Source organism: Hyposmocoma kahamanoa, unplaced genomic scaffold (genome assembly GCF_003589595.1).
Source record: "Hyposmocoma kahamanoa isolate Upper Pololo Valley unplaced genomic scaffold, ASM358959v1 93, whole genome shotgun sequence".
Classification (NCBI taxonomy): domain Eukaryota; kingdom Metazoa; phylum Arthropoda; class Insecta; order Lepidoptera; family Cosmopterigidae; genus Hyposmocoma; species Hyposmocoma kahamanoa.
This window is the reverse complement of record NW_020654810.1, coordinates 2,960,148-2,973,630: the sequence shown is the minus strand read 5'-3', so window position 1 is coordinate 2,973,630 and position 13,483 is coordinate 2,960,148. Positions and strand designations below refer to the sequence as shown.

The window sequence follows — 13,483 nt, the reverse complement described above, 5'->3', positions numbered from 1 at the left end:
CCGACCGGATCGAAGGAATTTTTCTATGTGCTTGCGTCGTGTCTTTGTACTTGGTCTTTCAACGACTTTTTAGTCGTAGCGCCATCTATGAGAAATCTATGACAGATTTATCACCCAGTTAGTACCTTTACAGCTACCAATCCTGGCGAGAGATGTCGCTATTCACTGTAATAATTAAATTTTTATTGAATTGATATTCAATTATTTTTTCTGAAATTACTCCACTAGTTTGTTATAATATATCTATATAGTGTTATAAATACATCCACGATGGAATTATACACTCCACTGTCCTGGATTTACGGCCAGTGGGCACTTTCTAACGTCACTTGCCCTTGCATAGTTATGAATAGTATAAATTACAATATTCAGTACCTCTACAATGTTGTTTTATTTATTAACTACTAGGGTCGTGATCCGGGATTTTGTAAAGCGGTTTAAATCATGTAAATAGGCCCTACAGGTGGTCGGTTGATTGTCTTTTGTTTGGTTTTGGTAAAGTCTTGAACACCAACGTAAAGTTGCCTGCTTTTCAGTATTCTACAGAATATATCACGGAGATTGTGCCACGGAATTTAGACTAGACGTAGGCTAAAGTTCATCCCCTATTTTGTGGTTATACCCAAGATTCCCACGAAGCATTGCGTTTCCACATTTCTGTGGTGTACGACATTGGTGCAAAATTCCTTGCCTGCAGGTTTGTTCCCTGAACGCTGGACCTTTTCCACGAGGGAGTCATCATCACCAACCCACTGCTGGGCACTGGTCTCCTCTCAGGCGACTTCACACGTTTCTCGCGGGTGGTGAACCTTCTTCGATGTGCAAGTTTCATCATGCTGTTTTCCTTCGCCGAAAAGCTCGTGGTAAATTCCGAATTAAACTTCGCGCGTAAATGTAAATTCCGGGCAACTCAGAGGTGCGAGCTCAGATTCGAACCCACCGACCTTTGCTTAAGAAGCGATAGGTCAAACCAAGCTACCACGGCATCCAGAAGAGGGTGAATAGGCATTATATAGATGCGCATATATGGTGAGATTCTCCATCTGCGCAGTCATTCCTACAAAGATATATAAATTTTTTATTATGATATTATGTAATGCGACAAAGCTTTAATTCCTAAAGAATTGAGGATCACTGCCACTGCGCCTGTCACCTTGTGATATGTCAGGAAGTCGCTTGTGCCTGTAATTTTACAAATAAGCAACAATGAAGATTGAGTTGTAGAGAAACTACATTGCTGCGGTAATGGAAGGGAATGTTAGTAAACGACCCGTTTTTTGACGTGTGTCTTGTTTGTACATTACACGTTACGAAAATACACTTCCATTGCGTTCCGCAGAAATGTAAACGATATAAAGGCCCGTGGATTCGATTCTCGAGCCGGGAGAAGAATTTGTATGGCCAACATTGACTTACAATTATATGGACGTCGGGTCCGCGCTAAAAAGTGTCCGTACTTGTAAGGCGCTAAAATCGTATACAGAGCGCGACACTCCGCTTTAGTCTTGATTTGTTCTACGGACAGCGCGATACTGCGATGACATAACAATTTAAATTTCGAATAGGTTGACTTGGGACATTTTTTTCGTGGTTTTTGTATTAGACCCGTCGTCCATTTATTTGTAAGTCAATGATGGCCTACATTTATTTCTTTCGTGAGTTTGGGTGTGATTTTCTGTGTTCTATATGTGTGAACACGGTCGTATAGATATAGATAGTAACATAAGCTCACGCCCTGTCCCACAATAGGGGTAGGCAGAGATCACGGAACGCCACGTTCACATCAACTACTCTTTTCTTTTATAGAAATAGATAGATAAATGATTAAAAAGAACCATGTACACAGCTTCTAATGCGACTTTATGCACGTCGATCTGGCACCCTGGCATTAGAGGTAATTACAAAAGCATTGTTTTAACCGGTTAGCGAGATAATGTATGCGTATCAAACATCGTAAATATTCACGATTCTCCCACTGGTGTTCAAGTTTCTATGTGTTTATATTGCTAACGTATAAGTGCGCTATGTACAGTATCAAATCTTTAAAATTTTGTAGCAGTAGAGCTCCTTGTGAAAGCGTTCGTCCAGGGAACTACTGCCACTTTAACTATTTCTGCCGCCAAGCCAGTAATGTGAACATTACTGTGTTCCGGTTTCGAAGGGTAAGGGTGCTGGTGAAATTACAGGCACATGGGACTTGTCAACTTATGTCTCAAGGTGTCGGTGTCGGGTCAGTGCCCCTCAGATCTTAGCACGACTTGTTCGTCACGTCACTTATTATTATATAAAAACAAAAAAACAATTGTTGGAGCACACACTCTCCCATTTACAAACCCACATCAATCATGCAAGTCAAACGCTCTTTCTACTAGACCATCACTGCCTGATTTGTCCAAATTCATTTATACTTCACGCATGAAATATCCTCTCACCGTCCTTCGACAAGTACACCACACATGCAGCTCGCGTGCGCACGCGCATGACCGCCGTGAGAAACAAACAGACAGCGGTTAATTGGATAATTAGCCAAAACTGATATTCGGCTTTCGCAATTCCTTTTCTAGCCGTGTGAATCTCATAATGTAATTGAGTTTTGATATGACGTTTACATTTTTTTGTTAAAGAGAAAGTTCTATTTAGGCATTGACTTACAAATAAATGGACGACGGGTGTACAAAAACCACGAAAAAAATGTCCCAAGTCAACCTATTTAAACGTAGTGACATGTCAAGGAATATGAAAAAGCTAAAACGTTGAATTTAAATTGTAATGTCATCGCAGTACTGTCTAATTTTGCTTGCTTCGCTGTCAGTCGAACAAACGAAGACTAGAGCCTGAATGACGCTCTGTATACGATTTTAACGCCCTATAAGTTCGGACACTTTTTAGCGCGGACCCGACGTCCATATAATTGTAAGTCAATGTATTTAGGCCATATCTTGTGCACTGTAAGCTTGTAACAGGTTAAGCTTCGTATCTCACATCGGCTTCAACAATGACATAACTTGAAAATTGGCAAAAAGTGGCAACTGAAAATGTGATTGTTACGTTTTTGAATATATACCTCATGATAGGCGGCTGGACGTCAAATTGTGGACAACAGCCCCTTACACCATACAATATACCTACCCATGAGACACCAAAGCTAACCAAAGCCCTCCTTGTCATAAGTACACATTTGCACTGCATAAGTTTTTTTTGAAAGAGTTGAATCAATTACTTTGAAAAAAATATATAATAAAATTGAGGATGTACACTGATTAGTACACAGTGTGAAAACACGATTCCTAAAAGTTTTAACGATAGAAAAAAACACAAACTTGCCTCGAAATTTTACAACAAAACCGCCGTATTCAATAGGTACTTTATATATACCAATGATTTTTTTTTATATATCAATATAACTAAATAGAACACGTGTAGTATACGATATACATTTTTCAATTGGGTTAAAATTTCGTTTGTAAAAGAAAGGTATTCTAAAATCAAATCAAATCAAATCTTTGTGATACACAGGTTATAAACTTGTTACAAGAATGAATTTTGAATCACTGTGATCCGCCTTATGGCATACAAAGTTTTCTTAGTTTTAGTAATTAGAATAGAATAGAATAGAAATCCTTTATTACTACGCCACAACAAAAATATAGACAGTAATAAAATGAAGATAAAAAAAGATGAAGCTACATTAAAACAAAAAATTAAATAAAAATAACTGGAAAAAAAAGCAAACATGAAATATTTAACACAATTAGGTTAAGTGTCATGTGCGCGGCTGTGGCGTATGTAACAGGATCCCACTCAGCTATTGTCACCACCGAGAAAAGGCTGTGACGCTGATTTTCAGTGGGCCCTAAAACCGAGTGAGTACCGGACGTGTGTGTCGCGAATACACGAGTAAACTTAAATAAATTATTAATTCTCATGCAATAATTTGTAATAATATTATAATCATGCAGTCCAAGTAATGAAACCTAATACTAATGAAACATAATAAAAATAATCAATAACAAATTTAACAATATGAAATGCAAATTTTATAAGAAATCTTCAATATTATAGAATGTCCTATTACCTAAAGGTAATTAAATAATAATTTCTTAAATTCTGCACAATCGTTGCAATTCCTAATTTCAAGTGAAAGTTTGTTATAAACCTTCGTAGCCATTACTATTACACTCTTTTGAAGTAGAGCAGTTTTACATGATCTACTTTTCAGTTGACGAGAACGGCGGGCTCGGGTGACGAATTCAAATAAATGACGATGACGCTTTACGAAAAGTGAAATTTCAAATATATATAAGCATGGTAGAGTCAGTATTTTCAAATATTTTAAATGTGGTTGACAGCTATCTGTTTTTTTTTCAATTCTAATTCTAATCAATAAATTTCAATTATAATTCTAATTTTAATTCTGTGTTTTTAAAATAAAGCTAGTGTCCCTGCTGCTCGACCCAACCAAGATGAATCGTATTAGCACGGGAAAAATTTGAATTTGAGCAGAGGAAGTATCGCATCTTAAGAAGAAAACTGAAACTAAATGAGATATTAAAAAACCGATTAGATGTGGTTGTGGGCCACGTTTTGTAGATCTAGATATGTTAATAGCTCTATTTTGCTAAAAATGTCGATAACGTTAGTTATGGATAAGGAGGGTAGTATAGTCCTGCGACGTTGTTAATACAAATAACCGTGTGTAATATTTCTTGTTTTAATCACTAATTAACAATAAATCATATGCTTACGCAACAACATATTTACAACATTCCAACGACACTACCGTCAGAAATAATGTTGGGGTAAATTACCCAATTGTGCTACACCCAATCGTGTTGTCACGTACGCGTCGGCTCGCACGTTCTCGTATCTTGCAATCTGCGCAGGAGTGGCGAATAAGTTCTGATACCCTAATTACGTTAGTGCTTTACAATGTATTGTGATATTGTATGAGATAGTTTAGAAATACGTTTTCAAAATATTGGTAATTGAATTTTTTTTTAAATTAATCGAATTTACCGTCACTGCGGTCTTTTTTAATAATACTATAAAGCCTAAATCAAGTATGCTTTGAAAACGAATTAATCGAGATATAAATTAATATCAAAGTAATATCTTTTTCATTATTACTCTTCACTTTTCGATATGGTCCAACTGCTAGGCATGGGTCCCTGCGAAAGATAAGTAAGACCCCAAAGTGAGTTCTTTTCTTTATAAAAGTTACTTGAGGACATAAGACAGCTCCGAAGAATTGTGTGAACTATTTTTGGACAGGACTCATCACGATGTTGCAATTGTGTGAACTGTCTGTCTCCCTACTACCACTAATAATAGGGTAAGCAGAGACTACGGAAATCCTTGTTACTTTCCTGACATATCTTATCTGCCAGTCTCCAAAGAAATCAAGCAAGTTAAAATAATTGCCTTGTCAAATTGCCCATGAATTCAAACCGCTTAGTGACGCAGGCCGGTAATGGGATTCGAACCCTGATCCTCCAATATGCAAACGTTCTTCCAACTAAACTACCAATATTGGCACTAGGAAATTCACATTACCATCAAAAGTAATTATTATTAAAAAATTAATTATCATTTAGTCAAATATAAACATGTTACGGATAATTTATATCCGAAATAATAAGTGGTACACATTGACAGATCTTATTCCGTTGCAACCAATGGAGGGGATGTTCTAACAAAAGTGTAGGGCTTGACGTACTGTTGACTGTACTTTAATAAGTAGTTAAAAACAACCTAATAAACCTAAAACCCGTTAAGTGCAAATCCTGCCGTTCAGAACAATGTCGATTGTCAGATAGGCTGGCATTTAACTATTTTCCACATAGGTAAATTATATAATTACCCATTCAACTAGAAAGGGCATAGATTCGATTCCCGATTGCGACCACGCTGGTGTTTGCTACGTGGTATTATTTTAATCTGTAGTTAATTGCCAATGCAAATACAATACGTTGTAGTACAATGCAATACAATACAATTCAATTTCGCACAAGAGCAAAATGCAAAAGACAAACAAATCGCCTCCTCCGACGTAAAGTATCGTATGTCGAAATTGCCAAGTTTACAGGGGAGCGTTTTAAAGGTCTCCGTTTTATTCGGCAAAGCTCATTACTCACATAGAGTGATAATCTAATAGATCATCTAACCGATATCTTGGATTTTATAATACTCTATGTGAGTAACGAGCTTTGATGAATAAAACTAAGAAATGCTAAAGTCACGTGTTAGGCTTATATAAGTGAATTCAGAACTTTAAAAGGCTCCCCTGTAAACTTGGCAATTTCGACATACGATATTTTACGTAGGAGAGGTCGAAATGACAGGCATTTAATAGCATCATCGAGCTCCTTGTGAAAGAGTTAGTCCAGGGTTACCTATTTCTGCAGCGAAGCATTACTGATTGGCCGATTTTGAAGGGTAAATAAAAAGTAAACTATAAAAAAATAAAGTCATTGCTTTAAATCGCAAAGATCTGAGGTCTCGGATCGCACTACGCCTGTCACCCTGACACATAAGTTGACAAGTCCCGTGTGCCTGTAATGTGAGTGGCACTGCAACTGTTATAGACAGGCGTGTCGCTTACCACCAGGTGCACGACTCGTTCGTCCCGTCACTTGGTAATATAAAAAAAAACACAAATGAGCCCTAGTTGTTTTATAAATAAATTGTTATTATTATTCAAATGCAGAAAACAAAATGTATATCGATCTACAACTCCCAAAAATAGAAGGGGAACGCCATTGACTTACAAATTAATGGACGACGGGTCTAATACAAAAACCACGAAAAAAATGTCCCAAGCCAACCTATTTAAACGTAGTGACATGTAAAGGAATATGAAAAAGCTAAAACGTTGAATTTAAATTGTAATGTCATCGCAGTACTGTATAATTTTGCTTGCTTCGCTGTCAGTCGAACAAACGAAGACTAAAGCGTGAATGACGCTCTGTATACGATACGCCTTATAAGTTCGGACACTTTTGAGCGCGGATTCGACGTCCATATAATTGTAAATCAATGGGGAACGCAAAATAAATCATGCAATACCTTAAAGTCTCCCTTTAATATCAAATCCTAAACAGTTTAAGTATACGACTTAAACTATTGAGAAATAGCGATAAAAAGGTGGAATGACGATGTAAGGAGGTCACATCGTCACACACACATAGCTAGACACCTACAAATTACACCCAAACTCACGAGAGAAATAAATGTAGGTCATACAAGTACTTCTCCTGGCCCGGGAATCGAACCCGGGAACTCTGCGTGGCAGTCTAGCACGGTAACCGTTCGTCTACGTCAGTTAATAATTAGAGGATGTAAGGATACGAGATATACGTTTTGGAATTAAAAATTTTTAGAAAAATATATTTCACCATGTATTTTAATGTCCATGTGTCTTTTTAGTAAATAAGGCGATTATCTATCCAGTTTGTCGCACAATCACTTAATAATTTAATTAATTAAAAAACATTTTGTTACAGAGATGGCAACGGAGATGGTTCGTGCTGTACGACGACGGCGAACTAACATATTCCTTGGACGAACATGTGAGTACTCACATAATTTATAACTTATAAGCAGTCATCTGAATTGAGGTGGTTAATTTACCTAAAATATGAACGGTTTTGGACATACCCATTTAATTTAATAATGTTTCTGCAAATAATCGAATTTACCCAATGTGTAGAACATATAAAAAAATATGTATATAATAAAAAAATGGAGTAGGTTCTCAACTCGACTGTATATATTTTTTTTGTATATATGTAATGCGATAACTCCGGTATTTGTGAACTGATTTTGATGATTCTTTTTGTGTTGGAAAGAGGGTACCTTCATAGTGGTCCCATTTCATTTTGAAGAAAATCATCCACCTCTAAGGGTCGCTGTTCACGCATGAAGATTCATAAAAAAGAATCTAATATGTGTCTAATATAAAATGAAAATAAATAGCGCCTAAATTTTATTACAAGGCGCAACTATTTTAATGGTTGATTTTGCTATTCTCCAATTCAAGGCGTTTTTCTCTCTCAACATACTTCGAGTAGTGAGAACCGATTTTTATTATCTCCTGTATCAAGTCCCGCATAGTGGTGAACTAGGGGATGAATCCGGGTTTGCGCACTGTCCGGTAACCGATTTCAATAAAATTTGGTAATTTTATGTACTCCACTTACTTTTGAGGTCGGTTTTTTTAGTACTCTGTACTGATTAGTAGTTATTATTAGTTCATAAGATCGCACAATCTATAGTTTTCTGCTGCTTACTACTTATAAGCTTCTTCTTATCATATCGATGACATACACTATAACTGCTGTGGCCCATAGCCTCAGCTACACCGAGAGTTAGTGTCACAGGGTGAGGTGGGCAAAGAGACTTCTTTAGTGCTCATCGGTAGGACGTGCTTGCCATCGTGGAGAAAGAATTTGCCAATTGGCGCAAGGTACACGCTCTAAGTACTCGTACCAAGGTACTTGTTTAATATAGTAAAAGACCATGTCGCAGGTCGTTGTTGTTAAAGCTTTTTTTTACAATATCGAGTGCCGAGATGAACAAGTCGTGCGCCTGGTGGTAAGCGACACGCATATCTATAACAGTTGCAGTGCCATTCAGAGCTTTAAATCGCAAAGATTTGAAGGGCACTGCCACTGCGCCTGTCACCCTGAGACATAAGTTGACAAGTCCTATGTAATTTCACCAGCAGCAAAAACCGGAACGCACCAGAACCACCAGATGCGCGACTTGATCGTCCTGTCACTACACACAGACATAAGTTGACAAGTCCCATGTGCCTGTAATTTCACCAACACCCTTACCCTTTACAACCGGAACGCAGTAATGTGACCATTACTGCTTGGCGGTAGAAACAGGTAAGGTGGCAGTACTTCCCAAGAGTTTGTTTCCGTAATGTCTTTGTTAAAGCTTTTGTTAATTGTTAATATTTTGTAATAGATAATTAAAATTGTAAAAAATGAGAACCTCCTTATCTAATCCCTCATTTACATTTTGACAGTAACATTTCTTTGTTTACATTTAATCTAAATTTCTAAAATCTTTAGATATGTAATTATTATACAAACTATAAACTAATACATTCATAAACTGTTCAATTACAATTTACATACAAGGCTATCACAATCAAAATAATATCTTACATACATATTCATACAATCCACAATTCCACATGAATGTTTCATACGCGTCCTTTTATAGTAAGGTAGAAAAACACAGCCAGCAATAGTTGCTCGTACCCTACTGGGGCAAACAGGAAGGATGGAATACATGGGAAAATATATCAGATGACTGGATTCATTTACGAGTATTTATCTTGAACGCGACGCTGTGACTTGGACAACCGCCATACTTCTTCTACGTATCGCATATATGACAAGAATGCTTTTTTATTATAATTTTTCGTATCGCGGATAAATACATGTTCTACGAATTTTGTTAAAGCGCATTTATAATTTTATAACATACATTATTGATTTTATTGAAAATATATTTTTTGTGAAATTACTTCACTAGTTTGTTATAAATATTTAAAAACGTAAAACCGGGCATGCTAATGATATATGCAAATACAGCGGACGAATTATCGGAAGAAAAACAAAGAAGTAGCTCAAAATGTACATTAAATTACCAAAAGATTTAACTGCCTCCGTGGCCGAACGGTTACCATGCCGGACTGCCACCCAGGTTCGATTCCCGGGCCGGGAGAAATATTTGTATGGCCTACATTTATTTCTCTCGTGAGTTTGGGTGTAATTTGTGGTTGTCTATGTGTGTGTCCATGGCACTCGCGACACAGGGTTTCCCTAGTGCGGGGCTATGTTGATTGTGAGCGTTATTATTATTATAAAAGATATTGAGAAAATACAGCCGTTCCAATTATTCAAAAATAAATTAAAATTCCACATTATGAGTAGATTCTCACAGTTTTGATGTTTTTATTTCTCTAAGTAATTGCTGTTAAAGTGTAAACACCAATTTGTTTTTCTTATAATATCAAGTGACGGAACGAACAAGTCATTCGCCTGAGTAAGCTACACGCCTGTCCGTAACAGTTGCATTGCCACTCAGAGCTTTAAATTGCAAAGATCTGAAGGGCACTACCACTGCGCCCGCCATCCTGAGACATAAGTTGACAAGTCCTATGTAATTTCACCAGCAGCAAAAACCGGAACGCACCAGAACCACCAGATGCGCGACTTGATCGTTCTGTCACTAACTAAACTTCAATAAATATTTTTTTAAACTATAATTTATTTTCAACATGAACTAAATTAATTGAATACATATTGAAAGTAAAGTAATAAATAATAAGCAATCCGTTAGACACCCCAAAAATGACACCAAATACAAATAACCTGTTAACATTTATTGAAGTTCGATTAGTGACAGGACGCATTGTAGGAATACGTTGAAATAATTCACCAGCACCCGAACTGAAACGCATGTTATCATATTACTGCTTGGCGGCAAAAATTGGTAAGGTGTCAGTACTTCCCAGGATGAACGCCTTATAAGTTCGGACACTTTTTAGCGCGGACCCGACGTCTATATAATTGTAAGTCAATGAGTTCAAGAGACTTAATATACATAATAATTTGTAAAACCCTGACAATCTCGTAGGACTATATTTACCTATGTAAACAGCACCGGACTGTTGTTTACGCTGTTCTCTAGCGCATTGTTTTGGTAATGCATAGAGTTATCACAGTTTAAAGATATCAATTTAAATGTTTTTATTTTTGTATGAAAGTAAAATTTGATGAAACTGTTTAATTAAAGGACATAGAACAAAAAATGTCCTTCATGATGTTAATAATATTGTCCTTCAAGGTTGTTGGAATATTACAAATAACCCTGAGTCGTATTTTGCGCGTTACATTGTATAATTGTATCACACTCGAACAAATAGTTATTGTAGTTATATATTCATTTATTGTGAACAAATTCTATGTAATACATGTGTGAATTTCATCGGGCCCACCCCGCGCGTAGTCACCGAGCGGAGTCCGCGTTCGTGTAACTGTCATGGCAAAATACGCTTTATTTGTTTAGCTTTTACGTTTTAACTTAAATAAGCGTCCCGGGCATGAGTCTGGCTCGAATTTGATCTACGCGGCGGCCCGCGCGGCGACCGCGCGGTTGTGTTATTCAGAGAAATTTAAGTGTTGTTGCTTAGCAAATACAATCCAGATTCGCCATTAATGTACATGAAGGCGAGGTACCAGGGCGGTCGACGCGCGGCGGCCGCGGTAATTGTTCATTTAATTGCAGTCATTATTTCCGTTATGGCCGCCACTAGGCTAGTGTCAGATGTTATTTCAGAAATTTGAATTGCAGATGACATTGTTTTTTATTTATTAAGGCTTTGGCAAAGCCATCAGCCTAAACATGAAGTTTAATTATGTTTCTGTAAATATGGCCGCCACAAAGAGGATAGGCAATTTGAGGCGGCGTGCTTGGATTGACTCGGGATTCCTTCAAACGGGCCGATACGGGTATTTTAGTTCGAGATTCGTATAATTTCGCGTTTTAATCTTCGATTAAGGCACAATAGCACTATCCTATTCCACTTTAAACTAGATTTCACAAAATAATTGAAAGTTAAAATAAAAACGACGCTTTTCCCTCCAAAAGGTCCAGAGCGAATCCAGATGACATTTTACTTTTATATCGATGTTGCCAATTATTATTTCATAATGCCATAGAATTGAAAAGTACTTTGTGCCATAGACTGTGTCACAATCATAGACTTTGCTTGCGATCTGCCATCTGTTATCATCTTCTGGTATTATTGTTGGTCGTAGACAATACCGCCAAAACTGTTCCTCTATGGCGCTTGGCGGTTTTGGCGGGAAGAAATTATTGTATCTTTTGTATCGGGTCTTTTCCATTCATCGAGTACCTGTATAACCAGAAATAGAGACGAAATAAGGGTCATTCACTTTTAAATATCAACTCTCTTTTGCGCTAAAATCACAAATTATAAAACTGAAATAATACAGTGCCAACAACAAACCTGTGTGTACGTCTCCGTATACTCCAAAAATATTCTGTATTTATTGTAATAACGATAATATCTCTAACATTTGGGGCTATTCCATTCGGTGGTGTGGGAAAAGCAGCAAAACATCCAATTACAAAACAAACGGAATCACATTTCATCGGCAGTTAAATATTAAATATGTAATTTTTCAATTTTCGTCCATTATACCAAAGCTGAAGTTAAACTGGCCTACATGAAACAATTAACGACATCCGTCAATTGTTTCGAATTCGGGCTGGCCAATCGGAGCGCCGTAGTCACAGTAATTATTTGGCAGAATAGTTTTCAAACAAAATAACATGTCGTCTCTATTTGTGGTTATACTCGATGTTTCCATTGCACTCTGGCTGGAGAAATAAACATCACACCACCAGCGAATTAGTTTCATTTAATAGTATGTTTGAGTCTCTTGAACTAATTTTTTTTAAACTATAATTTGTTTTCACAACTTGAACTTAATTAATTTCAATTCATATTGAAAGTAAAGTAATAAATAATAAGTAATCCGTTAGACATCGAAAAATGTCTCACACCAAACATAAATAACCTGTTAACAATTAACCAACTCACCCTACAAGGAGAATAGTAATCTAAACTCGTGCTTAATGAGGTAAGTGTGCCGGTTCTATGTCACATCGACACCGTCACATTCTAATGCAACTGATTTGTTGAGTATGTTCGCGGGTCATTATCATGTGAATAGTGATAATTTACGATGTTACTTTGAATACGTTCTAGAAGTAGCATTTAACTTACTAGGATTTATTATTAGAGTTGCAACGATTATTAGTTACTATTCGGTATTAGGTTACTGTTTGGTTTGATGGTAATATAGAAAGTGGAAGAAAAAAGACCTAGAGGCAGGAATCAGAAACCATAGGCAGATCACAGACACAGATTATTGGCAAGATACGGTCGCCATTATAAGGATATCGGTGAATAAAAATACATTAATGATTAAAATAAATATAATAAACATTGTTATGTTGGAATCAGATAAACTTTATTTTAAGATTCGTGTTTAAGTTGTTGACATTGATAGTTATATAATGTATTTAATTATTTTATTTTGACGTTGATAGTTATGTAATACATTAAAATTTTTAAAGTAAATGTGTAGCTTGTTGACATTTTGAATTATATTGTATTTTAATTGATGACACTAATTGTAATCATAAAACATTGTACACTCGACATGGGTATGAACTGTTGTACTACATGTAACATCTTTTTTACCAGTTCTAACAATAAATGATTCTGATTTTGATTGAGTCACGTTCCTCAGAAAGAAACCATAAGAAGATTTTAGCAGCAGTACAGCTCTAACCTATTTGTGTCGCCAAACAGTGATGTGAGCATTACTGCGTTCTGGTTTTGAAGGGTGTTGGACTGCTGGTTAAATTA

The 13,483-nt window shown here is 36.5% G+C and overlaps 1 protein-coding gene across 1 annotated transcript in view; it reads left to right on the top strand.

Annotated features, from left to right (window-relative positions):
- LOC113237176 (protein outspread) overlaps positions 1-13,483 on the top strand; it is a 474,205-nt gene that overhangs the window by 358,742 nt on the left and 101,980 nt on the right. Inside the window, exon 3 of the mRNA XM_026473494.1 lies at positions 7,503-7,568. Within this exon, the coding sequence (XP_026329279.1) occupies positions 7,503-7,568 (66 nt within the window). The remainder of the gene's footprint in view (positions 1-7,502; positions 7,569-13,483) is intronic.